This window comes from Eptesicus fuscus, chromosome 24 (assembly GCF_027574615.1).
Source record: "Eptesicus fuscus isolate TK198812 chromosome 24, DD_ASM_mEF_20220401, whole genome shotgun sequence".
In the NCBI taxonomy this organism is placed as follows: Eukaryota; Metazoa; Chordata; class Mammalia; order Chiroptera; family Vespertilionidae; genus Eptesicus; species Eptesicus fuscus.
In genome coordinates, this window is record NC_072496.1 from 12,998,259 (window position 1) to 13,020,297 (window position 22,039).

General features: G+C 48.1%; 1 protein-coding gene across 7 annotated transcripts in view; it reads left to right on the forward strand.

The window, feature by feature from the left end:
• The window catches only part of SDCCAG8 (SHH signaling and ciliogenesis regulator SDCCAG8), a 209,596-nt gene that overhangs the window by 47,144 nt on the left and 140,413 nt on the right, over nucleotides 1–22,039 (forward strand). For all 7 annotated transcript variants that reach the window (XM_028158095.2, XM_054713026.1, XM_054713027.1 and 4 more), the window contains 3 exons: nucleotides 801–939; nucleotides 13,609–13,761; nucleotides 21,191–21,325. In XM_028158095.2, the coding sequence (XP_028013896.2) occupies nucleotides 801–939; nucleotides 13,609–13,761; nucleotides 21,191–21,325 (427 nt within the window). The remainder of the gene's footprint in view (nucleotides 1–800; nucleotides 940–13,608; nucleotides 13,762–21,190; nucleotides 21,326–22,039) is intronic.

Below are 22,039 nucleotides of genomic sequence, written 5' to 3' on the forward strand. Positions count from 1 at the left end.
AATGATGAGACGCAGTGGGATGAGATTATTACCTCCTGAGTATTACATGGGTGACCAGGGCATTCGAGGGGTTCCACAGTACTTACCCACTGAGAGAAGGAAAGTGTTCATAAGTAGGGGAAAGAATTTAATTGGAAGAGGAGAGTGAAAAAGAGGACTGATGGTGGTGGTGGGGTGGGAGTGAGGGGGCAGATACAAAGGAAAAGACATAGCCCGGCCGGTGTGGCTCAGTGGTTGAGCATCTGCCTATGACCTGGTCAGGGCACATGCCCGGGTGTGGGGCGTGCAGGAGGCAGCCGATCAATGATTCTCTCTCATCACTGATGTTTCTCTCTCTCTCCCTCTCCCTTCCTCTCTGAGATCAATGAAAATATAGTTTTAAAAAAGGGAAAGGACATATATGTGTTCAAGTAGATGAGAGAGCCGGCAGTGTAAGCTCCCTAAGTTGTCCCTTCTCATATGTTCACCTCTGCTTTGGGGTACAACCCCCAGCTTCTCTACCTTGTTGCTTTGTTCCCTTTTTAAACAAATCTCCCCTTTCCTGGGCCTTCATCTGCACCCCTCAGGGTGCCAGTGTCTCCACAGGTCCGTGCCCAGCAGATGCATCCAGCCCGATGCCCCCGCCTCCCTGCTGCCCTGCCACCCCGCGGGCGAGGACAGAGGGCCCTTCTCTGCCCGCGCGCTGTGTGCCGGGCTGCCCGCCCGCTCTCTGATGCGTCCTCATGCTTGTTTCATCCTGACCTAGGAATGCACGGCCATTTGGTCCTTTCTCGCTTTGAATGTCCTTTTTGTGCCGACAGGGAGAGAGATGACCTCATGTCCGCGCTGGTGGCCGCGAGGAGCAGCTTGGCGGACGTGCAGCTGAGGGAGGCGGGCGCCTACGAGCAGGTGAAGTGTGCCTTGCAGATGACGGAGGAGGCCAATCTCGAGAAAACCAAGGCAAGTCCAGCAGGGCCAGAGCCAGGCAGGCCATCACGGTCCCTTTGGCCCCCGGAGAGTGTCTTCCCTTGCTCTCCCATAGCTAAACTCTTCTTTCTAAACACGCAATGTGAATGCCAATCTGTTAATGTTGACTTCGCTAAATTAAACCAATTTCCATTTGGAGAGTTCTTTCTCCTCTCAGATACTCTTCTATCGCTGTTCAGAGAACATGGTACATTGCAGTCAAGGACTTTGAGAGGCTCGTATGCTCAATCTTTTTATTTGATGACTAGAGGCCCGGTGCACGGATTCGTGCACTGGTGGCGTCCCTTGGCCTGGCCTGCGCCCTCTCGCAATCTGGGACCCGTTGGGGGATGTTGGATGCCCAGTGCATGGATTTGGCCCCATCCCTGCAAGCCAGGCCAAGGGACCCCACTGGTGCATGAATTCTTGCACCGGGCCTCTAGTATGCATATAAGATCTTTGGTCAGTCTCTTCCCGCCCTCCCTCCTCCCCTCTTCCCCCTTCCCTCTGAGATTCATCAGTCTGTTCCATGTTTCCATGCCTGTGCGTGCGTTGCATTGAGTATCTGCCCCATGGTGGTCAGTGCATGTCATAGCTACCAGTCAAACAGTCGAACGGTCGCTTAGGCTTTTATATATATACTAGAGGCCCAGTGCATGATTGAATCATGCACATTTAGGGGGGGAGCTGGGTGCCTGCGGACAGGCACCCAGCTCCCACGCTTTTGCTTTTGATCGCTGGTGCCTGAGTGGACAGGCACCCAGCTCCCACACTTTTGCTTTCGATCTCAGGGGAGCTGGGTGGTCTGCGGTGGGACGTGAGCTCGCTGCCCCAGAGGCCCCTTCTGTGCCGCAGCACAGCCATGGTGCAGACGCTGAGCTCGAGCCGCCACTGGCGACGCGAGCTCAGCGTCCCGCCGGCGACGCAAGCTCAGCGTCCCGCCGGCCCAATCGGCCACCCCGGCCACCCCAAGTCCCGCCCCCCTGCGCCTCCTGGCCAATCGCAGGCATAGCGAAGGTACGGTCAATTTGCATATTTGTCTATTATTATGTAGGATATATATATATATATATATATATATATATATATATATAAAACATTTTTAATGGTGCAAAAATCTTGACACCCATAAGTACATGTTCATGTATAATTAAAGACAAATGTGTTTTTTCCTATACACAGAGAATTTTATATATATTTTTTTTTTCTTTTTTTTTTTTTCTCTTATTTTGTATATATATATATTTTTTTATTGATTTCAGAGAGGAAGGGAGAGTGAGATAGAAACATCAGTGATGAGAGAGAATCATTGATTGGCTACCTTCTACATGTCGCCTACTGGGGATCAAGCTCACAACCCAGGCATGTGCCCTTGACCAGAATTGAACCTGGAGCCCTTCAGTTCGCAGGCTGAGGCTCTATCCACTTAGCCAAACCGGCTAGGGCTATCCACAGGGAATTTTGAGAACATCCAAATATGCCACAGAGAATAATATATGTGTCTATAATAGCATCCTTAGCTATGAGACTGGATCCACGGTGTATACTAAATCAAGCATGTTCGAAGATAATGATGACGACAGTAAGAATTCTCACTTAGTGACTGGCAGCGCTGTAGGAGCTTTGAATAATAGGAGTTACTGCTGGGTCATTGCTATGTTTGGTGGCCACCTCAATCCATCAAAGTCACTGTATTTCCCTGCACACAGTGGCCACACGTAGCTGCGGTGACTGTATCAGACAGCGCGGAAACAGACAGAGCAGTTCCATCACCACAGAGAGGTCTGGGGGTAGCATTGGTCCAAGCCACATGGCAGCATCAGTGTTTTCCCCAGACATTGGGCTACTCTACAGTCACCGCCGTATCCACTTGTCTGTCTGTCAAGTTCATCCCACTTCTTCCCAGATTACTGGCCCATCACTCTTTTCATTACGAGTCCCTGTGCCTTCCGAAACGTATGCTCAGTTCTGACCAAACTCCCAAACATACTTCACTGTTTCCTTCAACACAGCACTCCTGTTCCTTCATTTGTCCTGACGTCTAGTTGTCCCTCGATCATATCGTGACCCTCAGAGCCTCCAGCCAAGGCCCTTTGCTTCTCATTCATCTCATCCGGCGACAGGGGTGGGATCAGCGTTCAACTCACTCGTGACTCCTGTCCTGTCCCCAGGCCTTACCTCTGGCCCCTGCTTTCAGCTCCCAGTCCTCTTTGAAATCATTGCTGTCTCCTCTCCCTAATTTTAATCAAAGTCAATTCTCACTCTAGTCCATGCTGTTTGACACTTATTTTTTTTAAAGAAATGCATCCATTTGATTACTTGGGTTGTTAAAATAGTTGTGGTACCTTTGACACTTTTTAAGAGCTTTAGCATCTGACCCTTTCCCCCCTTGTCTTTGTCCAGCGAGGTGGCTAAAGCAAAAATGCCGCAGACTGTGTGCGTAAACAACAAACATTATTTCTCGCAGCTGTGGAGGCTGGGGAGTCTGTATGAAGGCACCGGCAGATTCAGTGTCTTCTGGGAACCACTTCCTGGTTATAGGCAGCCGTCTACTCCCTGCATCCTCATGTGGCGGGACAGGTGAGGGTGCTCTCTCTGGTCCCTTTTTAAAAATATATATTTTAATTGATTTCAGAGAGGAAGGGAGAGGGAGAGAGAGAGACAGAAACACCAATGATGAGAGAGAATCCTCGATCGGCTGCCTCCTGCACGCCCCCAATGGGGATCGAGCCAGCAACCAGGGCATGTGCTCTGACCCGGAATCGAACCGTGACCTCCTGGTTCATAGGTCAATGCTCAACCACTGAGCCACAGCGGTCGGGCTGGAGTTCCTTTTTATAATCCCATTCACGAGGGCTCCACCCTCATGATCTGATCACCCCCAAAGGCCGCCCTCCTAACGCCAGCACATTGGAGGGTAGGGGTGAACGTGTGGACTTCGGAGGGGCAGAGCTAGTCATTCTGCAGCATCTCCCCCTTCTCCTCATCAGCCTCAAAGGTTTCAGTATCCATGTTGTAACGTATGTACACCTGGTCCCTACATGGCCCCCACACTTTGGCTTCCTTGCCCACTAGTCCCCCCTGTTCTACTGTAACTTCCACGTTAACTGAAGCGTCTATGAGAACCCCGATTCTGAGCCTGCTCTTTCTGACCCGTCTCTTGCTCCCCATCCATTAAACCTACTCGGTGTCCTCATTGCTGCCTTTAGCTGTTCAGCCTCCTCTCGCCTCTCATTTTATCTGCCGTCTCAGGCCCATGTTCTTCCCTTTCCCTGTCAGTGTGAATTTCACAATCCGGACTGAGCTCATAGTCACTGCCCCCAACTGCTGTGCTCTGGCCTCCTGAATGGGACCTTTGTCCACGGACATGCCTGCAGGAAGCCTGGATGGCAGCGTCCCTGTCCCACCGGGCTCCAGCCAATCAGACACGGATCTAGGAATTCCTTCCTCACGGTCCCCTTTCTTGTGATCTCTGGGGTGATGAGTCATGAAAGCCTCCTGGCCCCCTCTTCACCCCGTTCCACTGCAGCCAGACGTGGTCTTTCTTAGCAGATGCGATCGTGTGACTGTCCTTCGGAGATCCCCACCACCCTCTTTGTGTGTGAGGTCTGTCATCAGTGCTTCCCTTTGCCCTCCAGGGCCACTTCCTGTCACTCCCCTCTCACACCCCGTCCTCCCAAGGGCTCAGCACCGTCAGCTGGGCAGGGGGAGGGTCTGGCGCTGGGGATGGTCACCTAGAGTTACCAGACCTTGCTCGGCCTCCAGCCCCCACTGTTCACCAGCCTCGGGCCTTGGGGCAGGTCATTTCATTCTCTGCCTCAGCGTTTCCTCATCTGTAAATGGAAATGCTATCCGACTCATCGGACTGTTAATGGAACTGTATTGTAGAATGTATATGTAGGTTATTGTTTTCCTCACCCGAGGATATTTTTCCATTCATCTTTTAGACAGAGTGGAAGAGAGAGGGAAAGACAGAGAGAAACATGGATGTGAGAGGAACACATCGATTGGTTGCCTCCTGGAGCCTGCAACTGAGGTATGTGCCCTTGACCGGAATCGAACCCGGAACCCTTTGGTCCTCAGGCCAACGCTCTATCCACTAGCCAAACTGGTTGTTTTGTAGAGACTCTGGCACAAGCTGTTTCTCAGTAGATGATGGTGGTGGTGATGACGGCTGTGAATTCCCCGATGATGCCGTGTCCTGGCCACTTGGGGTCTTTGTACCTGCCACACAAATGCTCCTTCCCTCCACTGGTCATCGTCTCCATTTTTCAGATCTTAGCTTGCGTGCCACTCTCCCCAGAAAATCTCTGTTCCCGTGTCCAGATGTGATGAACTCTTACGCACCTTTATAGCAGGTTCCTCTACCTGGGCACTGGTGACATTCGGGGCTACCTAATTCTTTGTTTTGGAGGGTGTCCTACACATTGTAAGCTTTTTTTAAAAAAAACTTATATTTTTTTATTGATTTTAGAGAGGAAGGGAGAAGAAGAAAGAGATAGAAACATCAATGATGAGAGAGAATCAGGATCAGCTGCCTCCTGCACGCCTCCCACTTGGGATGGAGCCTGCAACCCGGGCATGTGCCCTTGACTGGGAATCGAACCGTGACCTCCTGGTTCATAGGTCAATGCTCAACCCCTGAGCCACACTGGCTGGGCGATGTTAAGATATTTAGCTGCATCTCTGGCCCTACCCACTAGGTGCCAGGACCACACCCTCTTCCCCGAGTGAGTTCTGAGGACCAGGAATGTCTCTCAGCATTACAGTGTCCCCCGGGGGAGGGGGAGGGGGAGGGGCAGAATCGTCCCAGGTGGGAGCCACTCCTCTTACATCACTCATCCAAATGAATCATTATTGCCTACTTGCCTGTATGCTTCATGAAGCTTAGCATCTCTGGAGGGAATGTATCCATCTGTACGCTTTTCAATCCCTAGCATCTTGCAAGGTGCTTAGCCCTTAATAGGCGACTAAGGGGTGCGCAGCCAGTTCTCACTAACACTCCAGAATTCCTTTGTTCTCCTCTTCCCAATGCACCCCCTCTCCCAGCGCCAGGAAAGGGACGGCCCAGCACCCTGTTTGGTATCATCACCGTCAGCCCATCAGGCCTTGCTGAAGAACGCCATCCAGCACAGTCCACAGGAGAGTAACCCCGTCGCCTTCCGAGCCACACGTTCCTTTAACAATCCTCACATCCTGCAGCCGGAACTTCACTTCCTTCCTCTCCCAGCCCTGCCCCAGCCCCTCGTTCTCAGGCCCAGACTCCCTTTGCTGAGCGCACACCGTGGAGGGGCCTCCTCAGCACCTCCTCACTCCTCAGGGTGTCTTCTCCCCCTTCTCCTTGCTCATCCGGCTCCTTATTTCCCAAACGAACCTCCTTCCCTCAGTCCTTGATCGCGCCTGCGGGTAGGATCTCGGGGACCCTGGGCTACTTGTGGTCACTTCTTTCTTTATCTTTCGTCCTTCCCTCATCACTGCTTCCCTCCTCATCTATGTGCATCTGTTGTTCCGGTTTAAACCAGCCGGAAGCAGCCTTTTCTCCATCAGCTTCCCCTTAACCGTTAACGGGTTCCCTGCCCCCGTCATGCAGGGCAGACCTGTGGGTGGCGTGAGTGGCAGGGGACACCCCGCAGCCGGGCTTTCAGCACCTGTAGTCCGTTCCTGCTGCTGCCCTGCCCGCTCAGGGGTCCCCCCCACTTCCGGATCCCCACGCCCGTGACCCCAGCCCAGTTCTCATCTGATGCAACCCTGCTGTTCTGGAAGCTGTGCGCTGTCCTGTCCTAACACTGTTTCTTCCCCTCGATTGAGCTGATATTTCACTCTAGTGGGGCCTCCGTCCATCGCTCTGTCTCCTTCTCTGAGTCTCCTTTAAATTAGTTTGCACAAGCCTTCAGTGCAGACCTTCTCAGGGCCTTTCCCCGTGCTCCTGAATGTCCCAGCATGTGTATCTTCTCTCGTGGCCAAACCACGCCCTGCATTGGAACAGCCTCACGTGGTGCCTTCAGCTCTAACAGGCCTCTGAGCTCAGGCCTCCGCTTCCTGCGGCTGCTGGCCCTCTTTCCAGAATTATCCTCCACAGCATCTGACACACCATAAACCAGATGATTAGTTCTCTCCACCCTCCTGCCCACCACTCCCTCCCCTTCCCTTTCTGTGCGATTTTTATGCAAAAGGCCAAGGAGAGATGTCACGGACCTGACTTTTAAGGCCCCGTTTTCTGCATTAGCATTTTCAGACAATGGCATCACTCTCTCCTCTACCAACAGTCCTTTCAAGAATCTTGGCTTTCCCTGTCCCTCGCTCTTGGCATGTTATCATGCCTGAGCGCTCCCTCTCTCTTCAGAGCCCCTTGCTGAGCTATGCCCTCCCTCCCATCCCTGTACCCCTGCCCTGGTTCCTGCCCTGGCCTTCCCACACTCTCAGGCAACGTATGCAGATGATTAAAATGGCTTCCTAAATGTTTCTCCCCCGGGCCTCCTAATTCCTGTGTATCCTCACGGGATGCCAGAGCCTCTCGGAATGTGACCCCCTGTCCAGGTGCCTCCCCTTTGCAGAGGAACACAGGGCGGACTCCTCAGGGCGACCTTCCAGATCTGCCGCCACACGGCCCCCGCTGACTGTTCTGTCCTCACCTTTCACCCCACTCATGGGACCCACAAACGGCCTTTCCCATCAACCTGTTCATGCCCGGCTTTCGGCACCGGATGCATCGGGAGATTCCTAGTCAAACCTCCGAGGGGCGACTCCAGTGGTTGTCTTCCGAAGGCTTTCGATTAGTCTCTTCCTCCTCCGTCTTCCTGTTGCTCTGCGTGTCACTCTGGTGTCTGTGTACATAGCTCTCTCCACCAAAGACCTGAAAAGTCAGACTGTGAGTGGCGTCTACCGTTGTATTCCTCACTCGGCCTTTTGTGTAAAAATTGCACAATGTATGTGTGTTGAATTGAATGAAAATCAATAATTAACTTTAAATATGAACATGAAATTTTAGTTAGTGGTTTTAAAAATTAACAGTTAAGAAATAGAGAGCCTATTGCATTTTAAAAAATATTTTTTAAATTGATTTCAGTGAGGAAGGGAGAGGGAGAAAGATATAGAACATCATTGAAATGCTGCCTCCTGCACGCCCCACACTGGGGATGGAGCCCGCAACCCGGGCATGTGCCCTGACTGGGAATCGAACTTGGGACCCTTTAGTCCACAGGCTGACGCTCTATCCGCTCACCCAAACTGGCTAGGGCTCTGTAGCATATTTTACTGAGTTATTAATAATGCAAGGTTTGATTTCGAAGCAGTTTATAAAATGCAGTGCAAGTCTTCTGGTTTTCTCTCTAAGATATGTTAAAACACGTTAGTAGTTTTGCTTTCTGAGAATAAAAACTGAGACAACATGCATATTTTAATTTTGAAACCAACTACTTTGTTAGTGAGTTATGAAATGTTACTTTGTTCTAGTAGTTCCTTGATATTTGGTGCCACCTAGTGTTCGACTTTGCATAATGCATGCAAGTGAGTAAAAGAAGTAATTTTATATTATGTATATACATTTATAGTGGCAGTGAAAACACCAGAGAGATTTATAAGACAGCAAATTTACAAAAGAGAAAATTACAATTTTGTGCCTATAGATTCCATGTAGAACTACTTTGGATCAGATTTTACCTGCTGCTTTCTAGGTTTTTGATCTTGAACAAGTTACTTAATGGCTCCAAGCTCAGTTTCTTCAACTGAATGATAAGAACCAATTAAAATTTAGTGAGGGAGTTAAATCAACTAATCCACAGAAGCCATTTAGCAAAGTGCCTGGTTCATAGTCAGTGCTCAATAAATGTTTTTGTTTTTCTTTGAAAATTGAAAATCATTATAGTGGAGATAATCTTAAAAGAGGCAAAAAAATTAACCTGGGCCATAACCAGTTTGGCTTAGTGGATAGAGCGTCAGCCTGCGGACTGAAGGGTCCCAGGTTCAATTCCAGTCAAGGCACATGCCCGGGTGTGGGGTGTGGGGTGTGCAGGGAGCAGCCGATCAAGAATTTATAAATGAAATAGCAGTATTGATGCTATTCATACGTTAAATGCTTAAAGCATGCTGGTAACCATTTTTATTTTGTGGGCTTTATTTCGTAAAAAATAAAAACATTTTCATATGTTTTAAAGTTTACATTCATAAGTGTGAAAAATGTATCTTTCATTAGATCTTTAATTCTTTAATGATGAATTCTATCACAGGATTTCAGGGAGCCTGACCCTGGCAGTTGGGAAGGACTTCTTTATATTAATAGGTTTCCTATTTTAAAAATGGAGTCAACTGCCCAGCCAGCGTGGCTCAATGGTTGAGCATCGACCTGTGAACCAGGAGATCCTGGTTCGATTCCAGTCAGGGCACATGCCCGGGTTGTGGGCTCGATCCCCAGTGTGGGGTGTGCAGGAGGCAGCCGATCAATGATTCTCTCTCATCATTGCTGTTTCTGTCTCTCTCCCTCTCCCTTCCTCTCTGAACTCAATAAAAATATATTTAAAAATAAATAAATAAAAACGGAGTTAACTAGATAGACATTTCTTTTAGAAAATGTTTGACCCCCATTAAGATAAGTAACGCATGATCTTTGGTTTAGTAGGCCAGGACTGGGAACATCAAGCATGACCACAGATAAAGGAATTTCCCAGGAGAGAAGGTCCCTGAGGACTGAGTGTACTGGGTGGGGAAGCACAATGTCCCAGCTCCTCAGACCTGCGGCCATTTCCACCTTTTCCAGGGGTTGCTCGGGGGGAGGGGGAGGTCACCCCCTTGGCCACTGCTGGAGAAATGGGGCCTGCAGGCCGACATTAACGTAGTCACCTCTGATGACCCATCAGTTCGTCGTGATTGACGGTTTCCTGGCCTGGCCTTTGAGAATTCTGTTATGCCTTCACTGAATGGTTAGATGAGGATAATCATTTGTTCTGAATCAGATGGGTTTCCAAAAACTAAGAGCTGGAACCCGAGATTTTTTTTTAAATATATATTTTAAATATATTTTATTGATTTTTTACAGAGAGGAAGGGAAAGGGATAGAGAGTTAGAAACATCGATGAGAGAGAAACATCCATCAGCTGCCTCCTGCACACCTCCTTCTGGGGATGTGCCTGCAACCAAGGTACATGCCCTTGACCGGAATCGAACCTGGGACCTTTCAGTCCACAGGTCGACACTCTATCCACCAAGCCAAACCGGTCAGGGCTGGAACCCTAGATTTAAAAGAAAAAGCTTTAATGGTAATACTGTATACATGTTTATTTTAAAATTAAAATTTAATTTTTAAACGTTTTTTTAAAATGATTTTTAGAGAGAGGAAATGGGATCAGGAGAGAGAGAGAAACATTGATCAGCTGCCTCCTGCATACCCCTACCAGGGACGGTGCCTGCAACCCGGGCATGTGCCCTGACTGGGACTCTAACCAGCAACTTTCTGTGCACAGAGCAATGCCCAACCAACTGAGCCACACTGGCCAGGGCTATAAAGATTTACTTAGTAGAACCAAATCTTTCTCGTAGGTGATGTCCATTGTAAGAGAAAGAGTAAACCTATTTCTTAATTCCAATAGTTATTAAGCCTTAATATTGTTTTTCACCTTGACCTGGCGTATATATTAAGATTAAAACAAATAAAAGTGCCAAAACCGGTTTGGCTCAGTAGATAGAGCGTCGGCCTGCGGACTGAAAGGTCCCAGGTTCGATTCCGGTCAAGGGCATGTACCTTGGTTGCGGGCACATCCCCAGTAGGGGGTGTGCAAGAGGCAGCTGATCGATGTTTCTCTATCATCGATGTTTCTAACTCTCTATCCCTCTCTCTTCCTCTCTGTGAAAAATCAATAAAATATATTTAAAAAAAAAACAAACAACAACAAATAAAAGTAAATGCTGTGTTGCAATATGGAATCATTGGTCACACACCAAGAGTCATCGATCACCAGTGTTTAATCAGTATTTTGTTTGGTGTCATCACAGGTGGCCAGTCCTAGAGCAGAGGGCCCACCTCACACGGAGGCTCCCGTGGTTTTGTTTGGGTGGCTCGCAGCTTCTTGCTGTCCTCTTGCTCTATAGCAGTGGTCGGCAAACTCATTAGCCAACAGAGCCAAACATCAACAGTACAACGATTGACATTTCTTTTGAGAGCCAAAATTTTTAAACTTAAACTTCTTCTAACGCCACTTCTTCAAAATAGACTCACCCAGGCCGTGGTATTTTTGTGGAAGAGCCACACTCAAGGGGCCAAAGAGCCGTATGTGGCTCGTGAGCTGCAGTTTGCTGACCACGGCCTATAACATCAGGCCTCCCACGGTCAGGATCCTTCCCTACTCCTGTTCCTGAGCTGATGGGCTTCCTTGAATGGATCTTTCACACCTCGTGTCGGCCTGATCTTTGGATCGTCAGCACCCCCTTCCACTGTTTCTACACTTAAAAAGGGTGACACCTGGCCCAGCTGGGTGTGGCTCAGCGGTTGAGTGTCAACCCCGGAACCAAAAGGTCACTGGTTCGATTCCTGGTCAGGGCACAGGCCCGGGTTGTGGGCTTGAACCCCAGTAGGGGGCGGGCAGGAGGCAGCAGATCAGTAATTCTCTCTCATCATTGATTTTTCTATCTCTCTCTTCCTCTCTGAAATCAATAAAAATATATATATATTTTTAAATGTTGACTCCTCAGTTTTTGTTCAATAGTACTTTTATTCTTTCATTATAATAGTGAAAGTTATGAACATTTGTATTAGGTTCATATAAAATATCTTTCACAAGAGCAATTTTATTCTGAAGCACAAAAGTCTAATTCATAATATTTCAAGTTCCAGGGGCTTAAATTTTAGAAAAATGTGCTTTTAAAATTTTTCTTAAAATCTAATTTAAAAAATTTTTAAAGAACATTCTCAACTCAAATTGGACTTGGGACTAGTTCCCTGGGAAGAGTCATTTTTTAGTAACTGCAGTTACTTACCAGCTGATCTGAGACAATTTAATTTTAACCTCATACTTCATCTGGGCGTACAGAACTTTCCAGAAGAGTCGGGAAGAAATTGTAGTTTAATACTTCCCATCTGAGGACAGAAAGCTCACATGTCCTAGATATTTATTGTCTGTATTTATTGTAGCGCTCACCAGAGGGAAGCAGAGCTATGCGTAACTTACAGTTGCTGCTCATGGAGACAATTCGTCTCCATTCACAGCAAATGTAACTATGAGATTTATGACCACGCAGTATGGGAGTCACATGACACGTGGGTCTCTACCTTCAGGGGAAATAGAGGATGGACTAGGTGCCATTGTAAGCCAGAGCCACTGGAATAAAACTAAGACTCCTTAGGATGACACTGGTTTTCTATGTGAAGCAACCTAATTTTATTGGAATTTTAAAAAATTGGGATTTTGAAGTCATCATTTATTATTGAGTATTATATATACACATAAGATGAATATAACCAAGAGGAAGTTATAGAATTTTTACTTCTGGAATTGCAGAGTGGGAAATTTAAACTAATGGACAGTTATGGATTTTTAAATAACTACAAATGGAAGATGGCAATTCTCATTTTATAAAACAAATATGATGTTTTGGTCTTTCCTTATCTTAACTTTTGATTACTATCTAATTTTTACTGTAGTTATGGGTGTAAGGGGAGTGAACTAAGTCTGATCTTAGTTATATTTAAAGAAGTTTAGTTATTATCTATCTATCTATCATCTATCTATCTATATAAAAGCCTAATATGCAAATTGTCCCTGTGGGAGTTCGATTGGGAGACTGATCGCTCTCTATGACGTGCCCTGACCACCAGAGGGCGGTGCGGAACAAAGGAAGGCTCTGGCCAGCAGCTGGCAGCCAGGGAAGGGAGGCCCCGGCCAGCAGCCGGAAAGCCCCGATTGGCCCTGATGGCTGGCCAGGCCTAGGGACCCTACCCGTGCATGAATTTTGTGCACTGGGCTTCTAGTATAATGATTTAAAAAAAAACAGATGCTTGTATCTAATGATAAACTCAACATCTTTTAAAAATTTTTCATGTTTAACATTTAAAATATTCAAATAACTTTAACCATGAGAAAATGAAAAATCAGTTAAATTGGATACTTACATATTTCTTATAGTATAAACATGATATATAATCAAAAGTACTAGAACACTTTATTTTTCTGATCCCCCTTTTTTTCAGGATTCTCACTCATCAGTGACCTTTATCAAGGCCCATTTCCTGAATTTTGTTAGTTGATAAAAGTTAATGTAGCCTTAATTATGCTAATAGAAATAAATGTAACACTCGAATACTGTTGTATTAGTAAGGGTACAAATTGTCTATATGATTTTATAGTGTGTCTTTTTAAAAAATATGTATTTTTATTGATTTCAGAGAGGAAGGGAGAGAAAGAGAGAGATAGAAACATCAATGATGAGAGAGAATCATTGATCAGCTGCCTCTTGCATGCCCCCTACTGGGGATCAAGCCCGAAACCTGGGCATGTGCCCTTGACCAGAATTGAACCTGAAACCATTCAGTCCACAGGCCGACGCTCTATCCACTGAGCCAAACCGGCTAGGGCTGTAGTGTGTTTTAAGTATTTTAAATAAAAATAAAGCTTAACGGTCTCATTCCCTCCTTATTTTTCTAAATTCCTAGCTCCCATGTACTGTCTTATTCCGCAGGCTCTAATCCAGTGTGAGCAGCTGAGGAGTGAACTGGAGAGGCAGGCGGAGCGGCTGGAGAAGGAGCTGGCCACTCAGCAGGAGAAGAGGGCCTGCGACAAAGAGATGATGAAGAAGGAGCTGACGCAGGAGCGGGAGGACTCGGGATCCAAGGTACTCACGCATTCCGCTCACTGTCCACATCGCGGGAGTGTTGGTGGTGATGTCTCCGATGGCTTGTAGGCTGCAACTCTTTTCTTTTTAATATATTTTTTATTGATTTCAGAGAGGAGGGGAGAGGGAGAGAGAGAGAAACTTCAATGATGAGAGAGGAGCGTTGATCGCCTGCCTCCCGCACGCCCCACTGTGGGAATCGAGCCCACTACCCAGGTGTGTTCTCTTACTGGGAATCGAACCGTGACCTCCTGCTTCATAGGTTGACGCTCAACCACCGAGCCATGTCCGCCGAGCTGTAGGCTGCAACTCTTGAATGAACTTTAAATTTTAAAATCTTTTAAAGAGTCAAATTTCTTATAACTTAGAGTTCATAAACGTTTTCTGTTTTCTGTGTGTTTTTCAATGTTATATTCTCTGACTTTTGCAAATAGAATAATCCATCTGATTTCCAATAATTGATTTGAAGCCCCGGGTGGCTGGAGCATAGGAAGTGCGGGACAGAGTGTGAGGGTTGAGTTTGGAGGGGCCAAATCTTGAATGCCCTTAACATCCACGGGGAGGACTTTAAATTTCACCCAAAAGTGATGGGAAGCCATTGAGTGGCTTTCGGTCAGTCCCGTGGTCGGCGAACTGCGGCTCGCGAGCCACATGCGGCTCTTTGGCCCCTTGAGTGTGGCTCTTCCACAAAATACCACGGCCTGGGCGAGTCTATGTTGAAGAAGTGGCGTTAGAAGAAGTTTAAGTTTAAAAAATGTGGCTCTCAAAAGAAATTTCAATCGTTGTCCTGTTGATATTGGGCTCTGTTGACTAATGAGTTTGCCGACCACTGGGTTAGGCAGGGTCATGAGGCCTCTTACCCAAACACTGACATTACGTTGCTATGCTCCCTGAAGGCCTTCTTGTGCAGTTGTTAGTGAATAGATTTTAGATCTTATTCCCCTTAAAGGTTTTCTCTCTGTCCCTGCTTTCTCTGAATCGATATTCCCGATTTGAGAGAATGAGGAGGTGTGTCTTTCAGGTCACTCTGAGTTTAAAGCGCCTTTGAGGCAATGAGGGTGACACATTCGGAAAGAAGCTTGAGGAAGGGTCTAGAACTCAGCAGAGAGCTGCAGATCCAGGCGGTTTTAGCTCGAGTGGCTTCATCCCAGGTATATGGTGTTGAGTTCTAGATCTTCCGCTCTCCATGGAGCTCCCAGACCAGCCTCCTTCCCATCTCTTCTCGCCTAGTGGAGCCACCATTCATCCAGTCGCCAGCTCAGAAATCTTGCTGTCATCATCTCTGTCTCCTCTCTCTCCCTGACCCTCCATGTCATCTTGTCACCATGAATGTGTTTTATGATTATTTTTTAAATATATTTTTTTTATTGATTTCGGAGAGGAAGGGAAAGGGAGAGAGAGATAGAAACATCAATGATCGATCGGCTGCCTCCGGCACACCTCCTCCTTGGGATCGAGCCCGTAGCCTGACCTGGAATTGAACCATCACCTCCTGGTTCATGGGTTGACACTCAACCACTGAGCCATGCCGGTCAGGCCCCTAGGAATTTTAGATTGTCTGTCTCTCCAACCCCCTAGGATCCATAGCTCACCCTCAGGTGATTCCCGCATCCTGAGTGCTCCCCTTGCTTCCTGTCTCACCTCTTCCCCGCCTGCTCTCCCCACCACAGCCAGGACGGTCTTTCCAAAATAAACATCTCAACGTGGCAGTCTCTTGCCTCTTGCTTTAACGTTCTTTACGTCTCCCTGCAACCCCTTGGCTAAAATTTAGGATCCTCAAGGGCAGCACAAAGTTCTACATTTTCCTTCCCCTCGTTGGCTCTTCAGTCTCATCTCCCTTTGCCTTTCTTTCTTGCATTGCGCGCTCCTTTTTAAAAAATATATTTTTAAATTGATTTCAGAGAGGAAGGGAGAGGGAGAAAGAGATGGAAACATCAGTGATGAAAGAGAATCATTGATTGGCTGCCTCCTGCAAACCCTACACTAGGGATGGAGCCCATAACCCGGGCATGTGCCCTTGACAGAATTGAACCTGGGACCCTTTAGCCCGCAGGCCGACGCTCTATCCACTGAGTCAAACCAGCTAGGGCCATGCTATCTTTTTATTTCAGGATTTTGCTTGTGCTTTGCCCCCTGCCTGGAGGAATCTTCCTCTGCCCACCCCAATGGATCCTTCAAAGTCCTTCTTGGTACCACCTCCTCTCACAGCCTCCTATCCACTGAGCCAAACCGGCTAGTTTTGGCCGGGGATGAATTAGGAGCCTCTCCCATAGGCTCCCAAACTCAATTTATTGCAAGTTCTTGTTGAATTGTTTGTCCCCCCTGATTTACTAGGAGTCCCCTGATTGTATGGCCTCTTAACACCCTCATAGCTCGGGACATTCCTCTCACATAAAATGTGCTCCATATATTTTTGTTGAATTGGAAAGGTATGAATGAAATGCTGAGAATTCAGAGGATCAGAATCCCTGTCTGCAAGAGATCATGGAAGGCTTCTCGGAGAAGGCGGCATCTCAGCTAAGCTTCAAAGAATAGGCAGGGTTTAGAAATGCAGAGTATGGGAAGGACTACTGGCCATACCAGCACAACTAAGCCCTGGAGGGAGGTAAAACCGTGAGCGGAGAGAAAATGGTATCAGTTGCAAAGACCGGCAACTGGTCACACCTAGGAGATTTTTGTTTTCTGGTTGTTTGGTGGAAACTTTTGCCTCGCTGAGTAGTTCCACTGTGTAAAATATCTTGACGAGAATCCCTGCTAAGGAAGGACAAGGGAGGGCTGAAACGCACCAGGCACTATTCCAGGTGCTTCCACGGGTAACAGAGTCTCTTTCTTATGCTGACAATTCTTTCCTGAATAAAGGAGACAACAGAGACGAAATGTATTTGAGGCTGAGTCATCTGTCTTGCCCTCAGTGAGTCCTGGTTGGCATTGGATCTCGAGGCCCTGCCCTCAGTACAGGTTCAGGAATAAAGGCTGAAAGTAGTCCCAGCGCTGGGTGAGTGCTGTCACCAGCAAAGGGCAGAAAGTGGCGTTGGAGTAAAAGTCTTAGGGTTGAATCTAAATTGACCTCACTGTGACCTTGAAGAGTTGGACCTCTCTAAATTTCAAGAGTAAATAATGGAGCTGATCTACTCAATGGATTGATTGGATTAGACAGTGTTTTGAAAGTACCTAACACACTACCTAACTTAGAGTGGACATTGCGTACATTTTAGCTTGTGGCTTATTAGTTAGATTTCTTGGGTCTTCATGTGAGTAAAAGCAGACAGATTCGAATGTAAAGCCTAGCTCTACCTTTTATTTATTAGCTTGAATGAACTTGGGCAAATTACTTCATTTACCGAATCTCACTTTTTCAATTGAAAATTAATCCAATATAATTCTTCCTCCAGGGGAGTCAGAGAGGATGTATATCATACTGCCTCGCTCAGGCAGTTAATCGGAGAGGGAGCTGGACCAGCGAATCACGATGTTGTAAATGTCCTGTAGTTACTGCAGCTGGCTTCCCGCCTTCTAGCAGCGAGGCATGCTCGCTTGCACTTTTAGATCTTCTTCCTTTCTTTTTATTATTTGTCTTCTCTCTCCTTTATTTTAATTTAACAGTTTCATGTGTGTGTGGACAGCTCTAGGTGCACACATGCCTTCTGCCCGGACAGGTTTTGAACCATTGCCCCACGCAAGGTCCTTGCTGCGTGTGTTTGTTGTCTTAAGCGATGGTCTTCGGTGGCACTGAGCCCCTGGGGCTTGTGCGTCCAGTCAGTCATTCGTCATCTGGGTATTGAGCTCCCTCTGTGGCTCATGCGTTTCCTGACCTGGTTCCCTGGGGAGTAACCCTTTGCTGGAGTCCTTCATTCTGGTGCCTCTTGTGGAGGGAGCCCCGCTGTACCCCGTGCTCAGCACACCAGGGGCTGTGTCAGGGCAGACTTTTCTGCCGGCCTCTCCCAACGCGGTGTCCTTGTCTCCGGCTCGCCCCTGTCAGAGTGGAGAGGACTTACCTGATGCCGCCGCCCCGGACACCGGCAGTGTCGCAGCTGTCCGTGTTCCTGCCGGCGCTGCGACAGATGTGGATGGAGAAGCTCCCGCAGAGCGATGCTGGCTTCCAGATGGCGGGCGTGGGGAGAAGAAGGTGTGACTCGGAGGGGAGGCTCGGGGGTGGGTGACAGGAGGGAGCAGACAGGTAACGGGCAGAGGAGAGAAGTGGCAGGCGGCAGAGGGAGGGGCCAGATGGAGGGAGTGTGATGTGTTACACGCCTTGTCATGCAAACGGACTCAGTATTTACAATGTGCACTTCTGCTAACACGTCTAACAGTTACTTCAAAAGCCACACAGTGATCATGTTTACCATACATAGCTCCACATAAGTCATATGTGATTTTTAGTAGCTGGTCATTAAAGTTTGGTTTATGGTTGCTGTACGGTTCCAGAGAAGCTATCATGACACATTCAGAATATGGATATTCATGAACTTGGATTTTTATATTAAGGAATGTAAATTAATATTTTTGATTGTTACATTGAGCTTCTTTTGACCTTTAGGTTTGAATTGGAATGTGCGTAAGGATGGTTTGTGGCTTGGTATTAGTAAAAATAATTTTATGTACAAACTAGAGGCCTGGTGCACGAAATTCGTGCATGGAGGGGGTCCCCTCAGCCCAGCCTGCACCCTCTCCAATCCGGGACCCCTCGGGGGATGTCCGACTAAACCAGCAGTCGGACATCCCTCTCACAGTCCAGGACCACTGGCTCCTAACTGCTCACCTGCCTGCCTGCCTGATCACACTAACTGCCCCCCTCAATGGCCTGGTCACCCTCAACTGCCCCCCCGCTGGCCTGTTCACCCCCAACTGCCCCCCCCCGGCCGGCCTGGTTGCCCCTAACTCCCCCCCACCGGTCTGGTTGCCCCTTAATGCCACCCCTGCTGGTCTGGTTGCCCCCAACTGCCCCCCACCAGCCTGGACGCCCCTCACTGCCCCCCTCTGCCGGCCTGGTCGCCCCTCACTGCCCCCCCTGCTGGCCTGGTCACCCCACGCAGCCTGTTTGGTCGTCCGTTTGGTTGTTTCGGTTGTGACGGTAGCTTAGGCTTTTATATGTATAGATCAGATTTGTAGTCAATCTTTTGATGATAAGAAGAACATACAAACAACCATAAGTCAAACAGACGATTCTCCACAATCCCCGGAAAAGTTAATGCAGCACTGTCTCAATTAGAGAATAGCTACCAGACTCATTATTTTCAGATGTGTCAACTGGAGTTACGTATTTCAAAGGCAACCTTGATTTTTATCACACAATTTTAGTTATTGACTTTAGTTGTAAAACTGAATTTACATTTCAAATGTTATTATTTCAAATTTGCTATCAGTCCTTGTTTTAACAGTTAGAAACTGGTAGGTAGCCCTATATGTTTTGCTTTTGGGTTAGGTAGCATTGCTTCTTCATGTTAAAACTGCTAGCCTGGCTGGTGTTGCTCAGTTGGTTAAACATCGTCCTGTGCATTGAAAGGTTGCTGGTTCAATTCCTGGTCAGGGCACAAAACTGGGGTTTCGTGTTTGATCCCCAGTTGGGGCACATATGGAAGGCAACCAATTGATATTTCTCTCTCTCTCTCTCCCTCTCTTCCTTTCTCTCCTCCCTCTCTCCCTTCCTCACTCTAAAAATAAAAAAGCAATAAAATAAAACTGCTAATACAAATAAGAAATTAAGAGCCTAGAAAATTTTACTTACTGGGAAAGAGTAAAATGTAATTGCAAACAATAAAACTATGAAGGTTAAATCTAAGATCTGGAAAGCTTTTCTAACACTGAGAAGAAAAACCAAGAACCTGGTACCCATAGAGTCCCTCAGAAAAGCCATTTATTCTGATTTTCCATGCATTTATCAAACATTTGGTGCCTCTCGAGGAGCGTGCCCTGGAGGATCGTAGAAGTTCTGGTGAGGAAACAGACGACTGAAAACTGTGTGAGAAGTGCTGTGCAGGGGACGCAGAGGCTGGGTGCCATAGGGTGGACAGAGGTGGTTGTAGGAGCACGTGCCCGGGTGGTAGTGAAAATACTACGGCACCAGGATGGCATGGACAGCAGCCAATGAGAATGGGCAGGGCACATTTGCTGAGGAGCAACCCTGAGTATATGAAGGTGCTTCTGTTGTGCTGGGCGCTGGGGGCCAGAGGAGCCTCCTGGAGGAGAGGAGATGTGGCTGAGGGGACTCCCACAGGAGGAATGGGCCAGGAGGTCATGGGAAGGCTGGGGAACCTTGGAGAGCCTCCTCTCCGGTGGTGTTGGGGAAGCGAAGGCGTTTCTAAGACCACCAGTAGCTCTCTCTGAAGTGCCTGCCCCTCCAGCACTCCCAATCAATCAATCCTCTATGCCCTGTGTGTGGGAGAGGGGTTCAAGAGTCCTCTGATTCCTTGACACCGCCTCTGAAATGCAGTCATGTCCATCTCTCCCACAGCTTAGATGTCCGATAATCTGTCACCTTAGAGTTTCAACCAACACTTGGATTTTATCATCGTGTTATATGTTTTCCAAAATGATGAGAGAGACCAGGGAAGTACATACTTAAGTCATGGGGGATAGATGAGTTGAAGAGGCAAAGAAATGGACATACCCAATCCACAGAGAAAGGGCTTTCAGAGAGCTCAGTGGCTGAGACTCTGTGAACTCAATCCTATCTAATAAAGGAGTAATATGCAAATTGACCGTCACTCCAACACACAAGATGGCTGCCCCCATCAGGTCAAAGATGGCCACCCCCATGTGGACACAAAATGGCCAGCAGGGGAGGGCAGTTGGGGGGACCCAAGCCTACAGGGGAGGGCAGTTGGGGATGACCAGGCCATCAGGGGAGGGCAGTTAGGGGTGACCAGGCCTGCAGGGGAGGACAGTTGGGGGCAACCAGGCCTGCAGGGGAGGACAGTTGGGAGTGACCAGGCTGGCAGGGAAGGGCAGTTAGGGGTGACCAGGTCAGCAGGGAAGGGCAGTTAGGGGTGACCAGGTCAGCAGGGGAGGACAATTAGGGGCGACCAGGCCTGCAGGGGAGGACAGTTAGGGGCAACCAGACCTGAAGGGGAGGGCAGTTGGGGGCAACCAGGCCGGCAGGGGAGCAGTTAGGAGTCAATCAGGCTGGCAGGGAGTGGTTAGGGAGTGATCAGGCTGGCAGGCAGAAGTGGTTAGGGGCAATCAGGCAGGCAGGCAGGCAAGCAGTTGGGAGCCAGCAGAGCTGGATTGTGATAGGGATGTCCGACTGCCCATGGGATCGGGCCTAACGGGCAGTTGGACATCCCTTGAGGGGTCCCAGATTGGAGAGCGTGCAGGCTGGGCTTAGGGACACACACACCCCCGTGCACGAATTTCATGCACCGGGCCTCTAGTATTTAATATTTAGTTGTCAAATGACATTATCACTTAGGACTTTGACTTTTTCTTTCAGATGTTGGCTATGTCTCAGAACATTGCCCGCCTGGAGGCCCAGTTGGAAAAGGCTACAAGGGAGAAGGTTTCAGCTGTGAACCAACTAGAAGAAATTCAAAACCAGCTTGCTTCCCGGGAAATGGATGCCACAAAGGTACAAAGGAACATTTTAGTTTAATAATTGCTTAAATATTTTCCTTGAAACGTTTTGTCCTAATGTACAAAGCTCAGAAAGAAGTTTGGAGCAGAGAAGTTTTGTTATTTCAAGGTAATAAAGGCCAATCCTACCTAATAATAGACAAATATGCAAATTGACCATACTTCTGACACACCCACAAGCCACGCCCACCATCCAATCAGAGTGAGCATGCAAATTAACCCAAACCAAGATGGCTACAGCCACAGAGAGCAAGGTTTCCTAGGTAACAGAGGAAGCCAAGCTTTCCGCCTGCCCTTGCCAGGCCTAAGCCTCCACTCAAGCTACAAAGTTTCAATTATAGAAGGTAAACAAATTCAAACAAATGGCGGCAGAATGGAGCTTGAGAGAGCAGGCCAGGGTTGCCGCCGGCAACAGGGGAAGCAAAGCTTTCCACACACCCTGGCCAGGCCCACCCGCTTAAGGCAACAAAGTTTCAATTATAACCCCAACACAAATGGCTGCCGGCCTCGGAGGGAGCCCCAGGCTTGGCTCCGCTCCAGGCTACAAAGTTTCAATTGTAGAAGGAAAATAAATTCCAGATACCAGGGCCTCCGCTTGGGTTGCCAGGGGGCGTGGCCAGCCTGCAAACCACCACAGGCCCCTCGCTCAGGCCGCCCCACGCCCCAAGGGAATTCCCACCTGATCCGGGACACCCTTCAGGGCAAACCA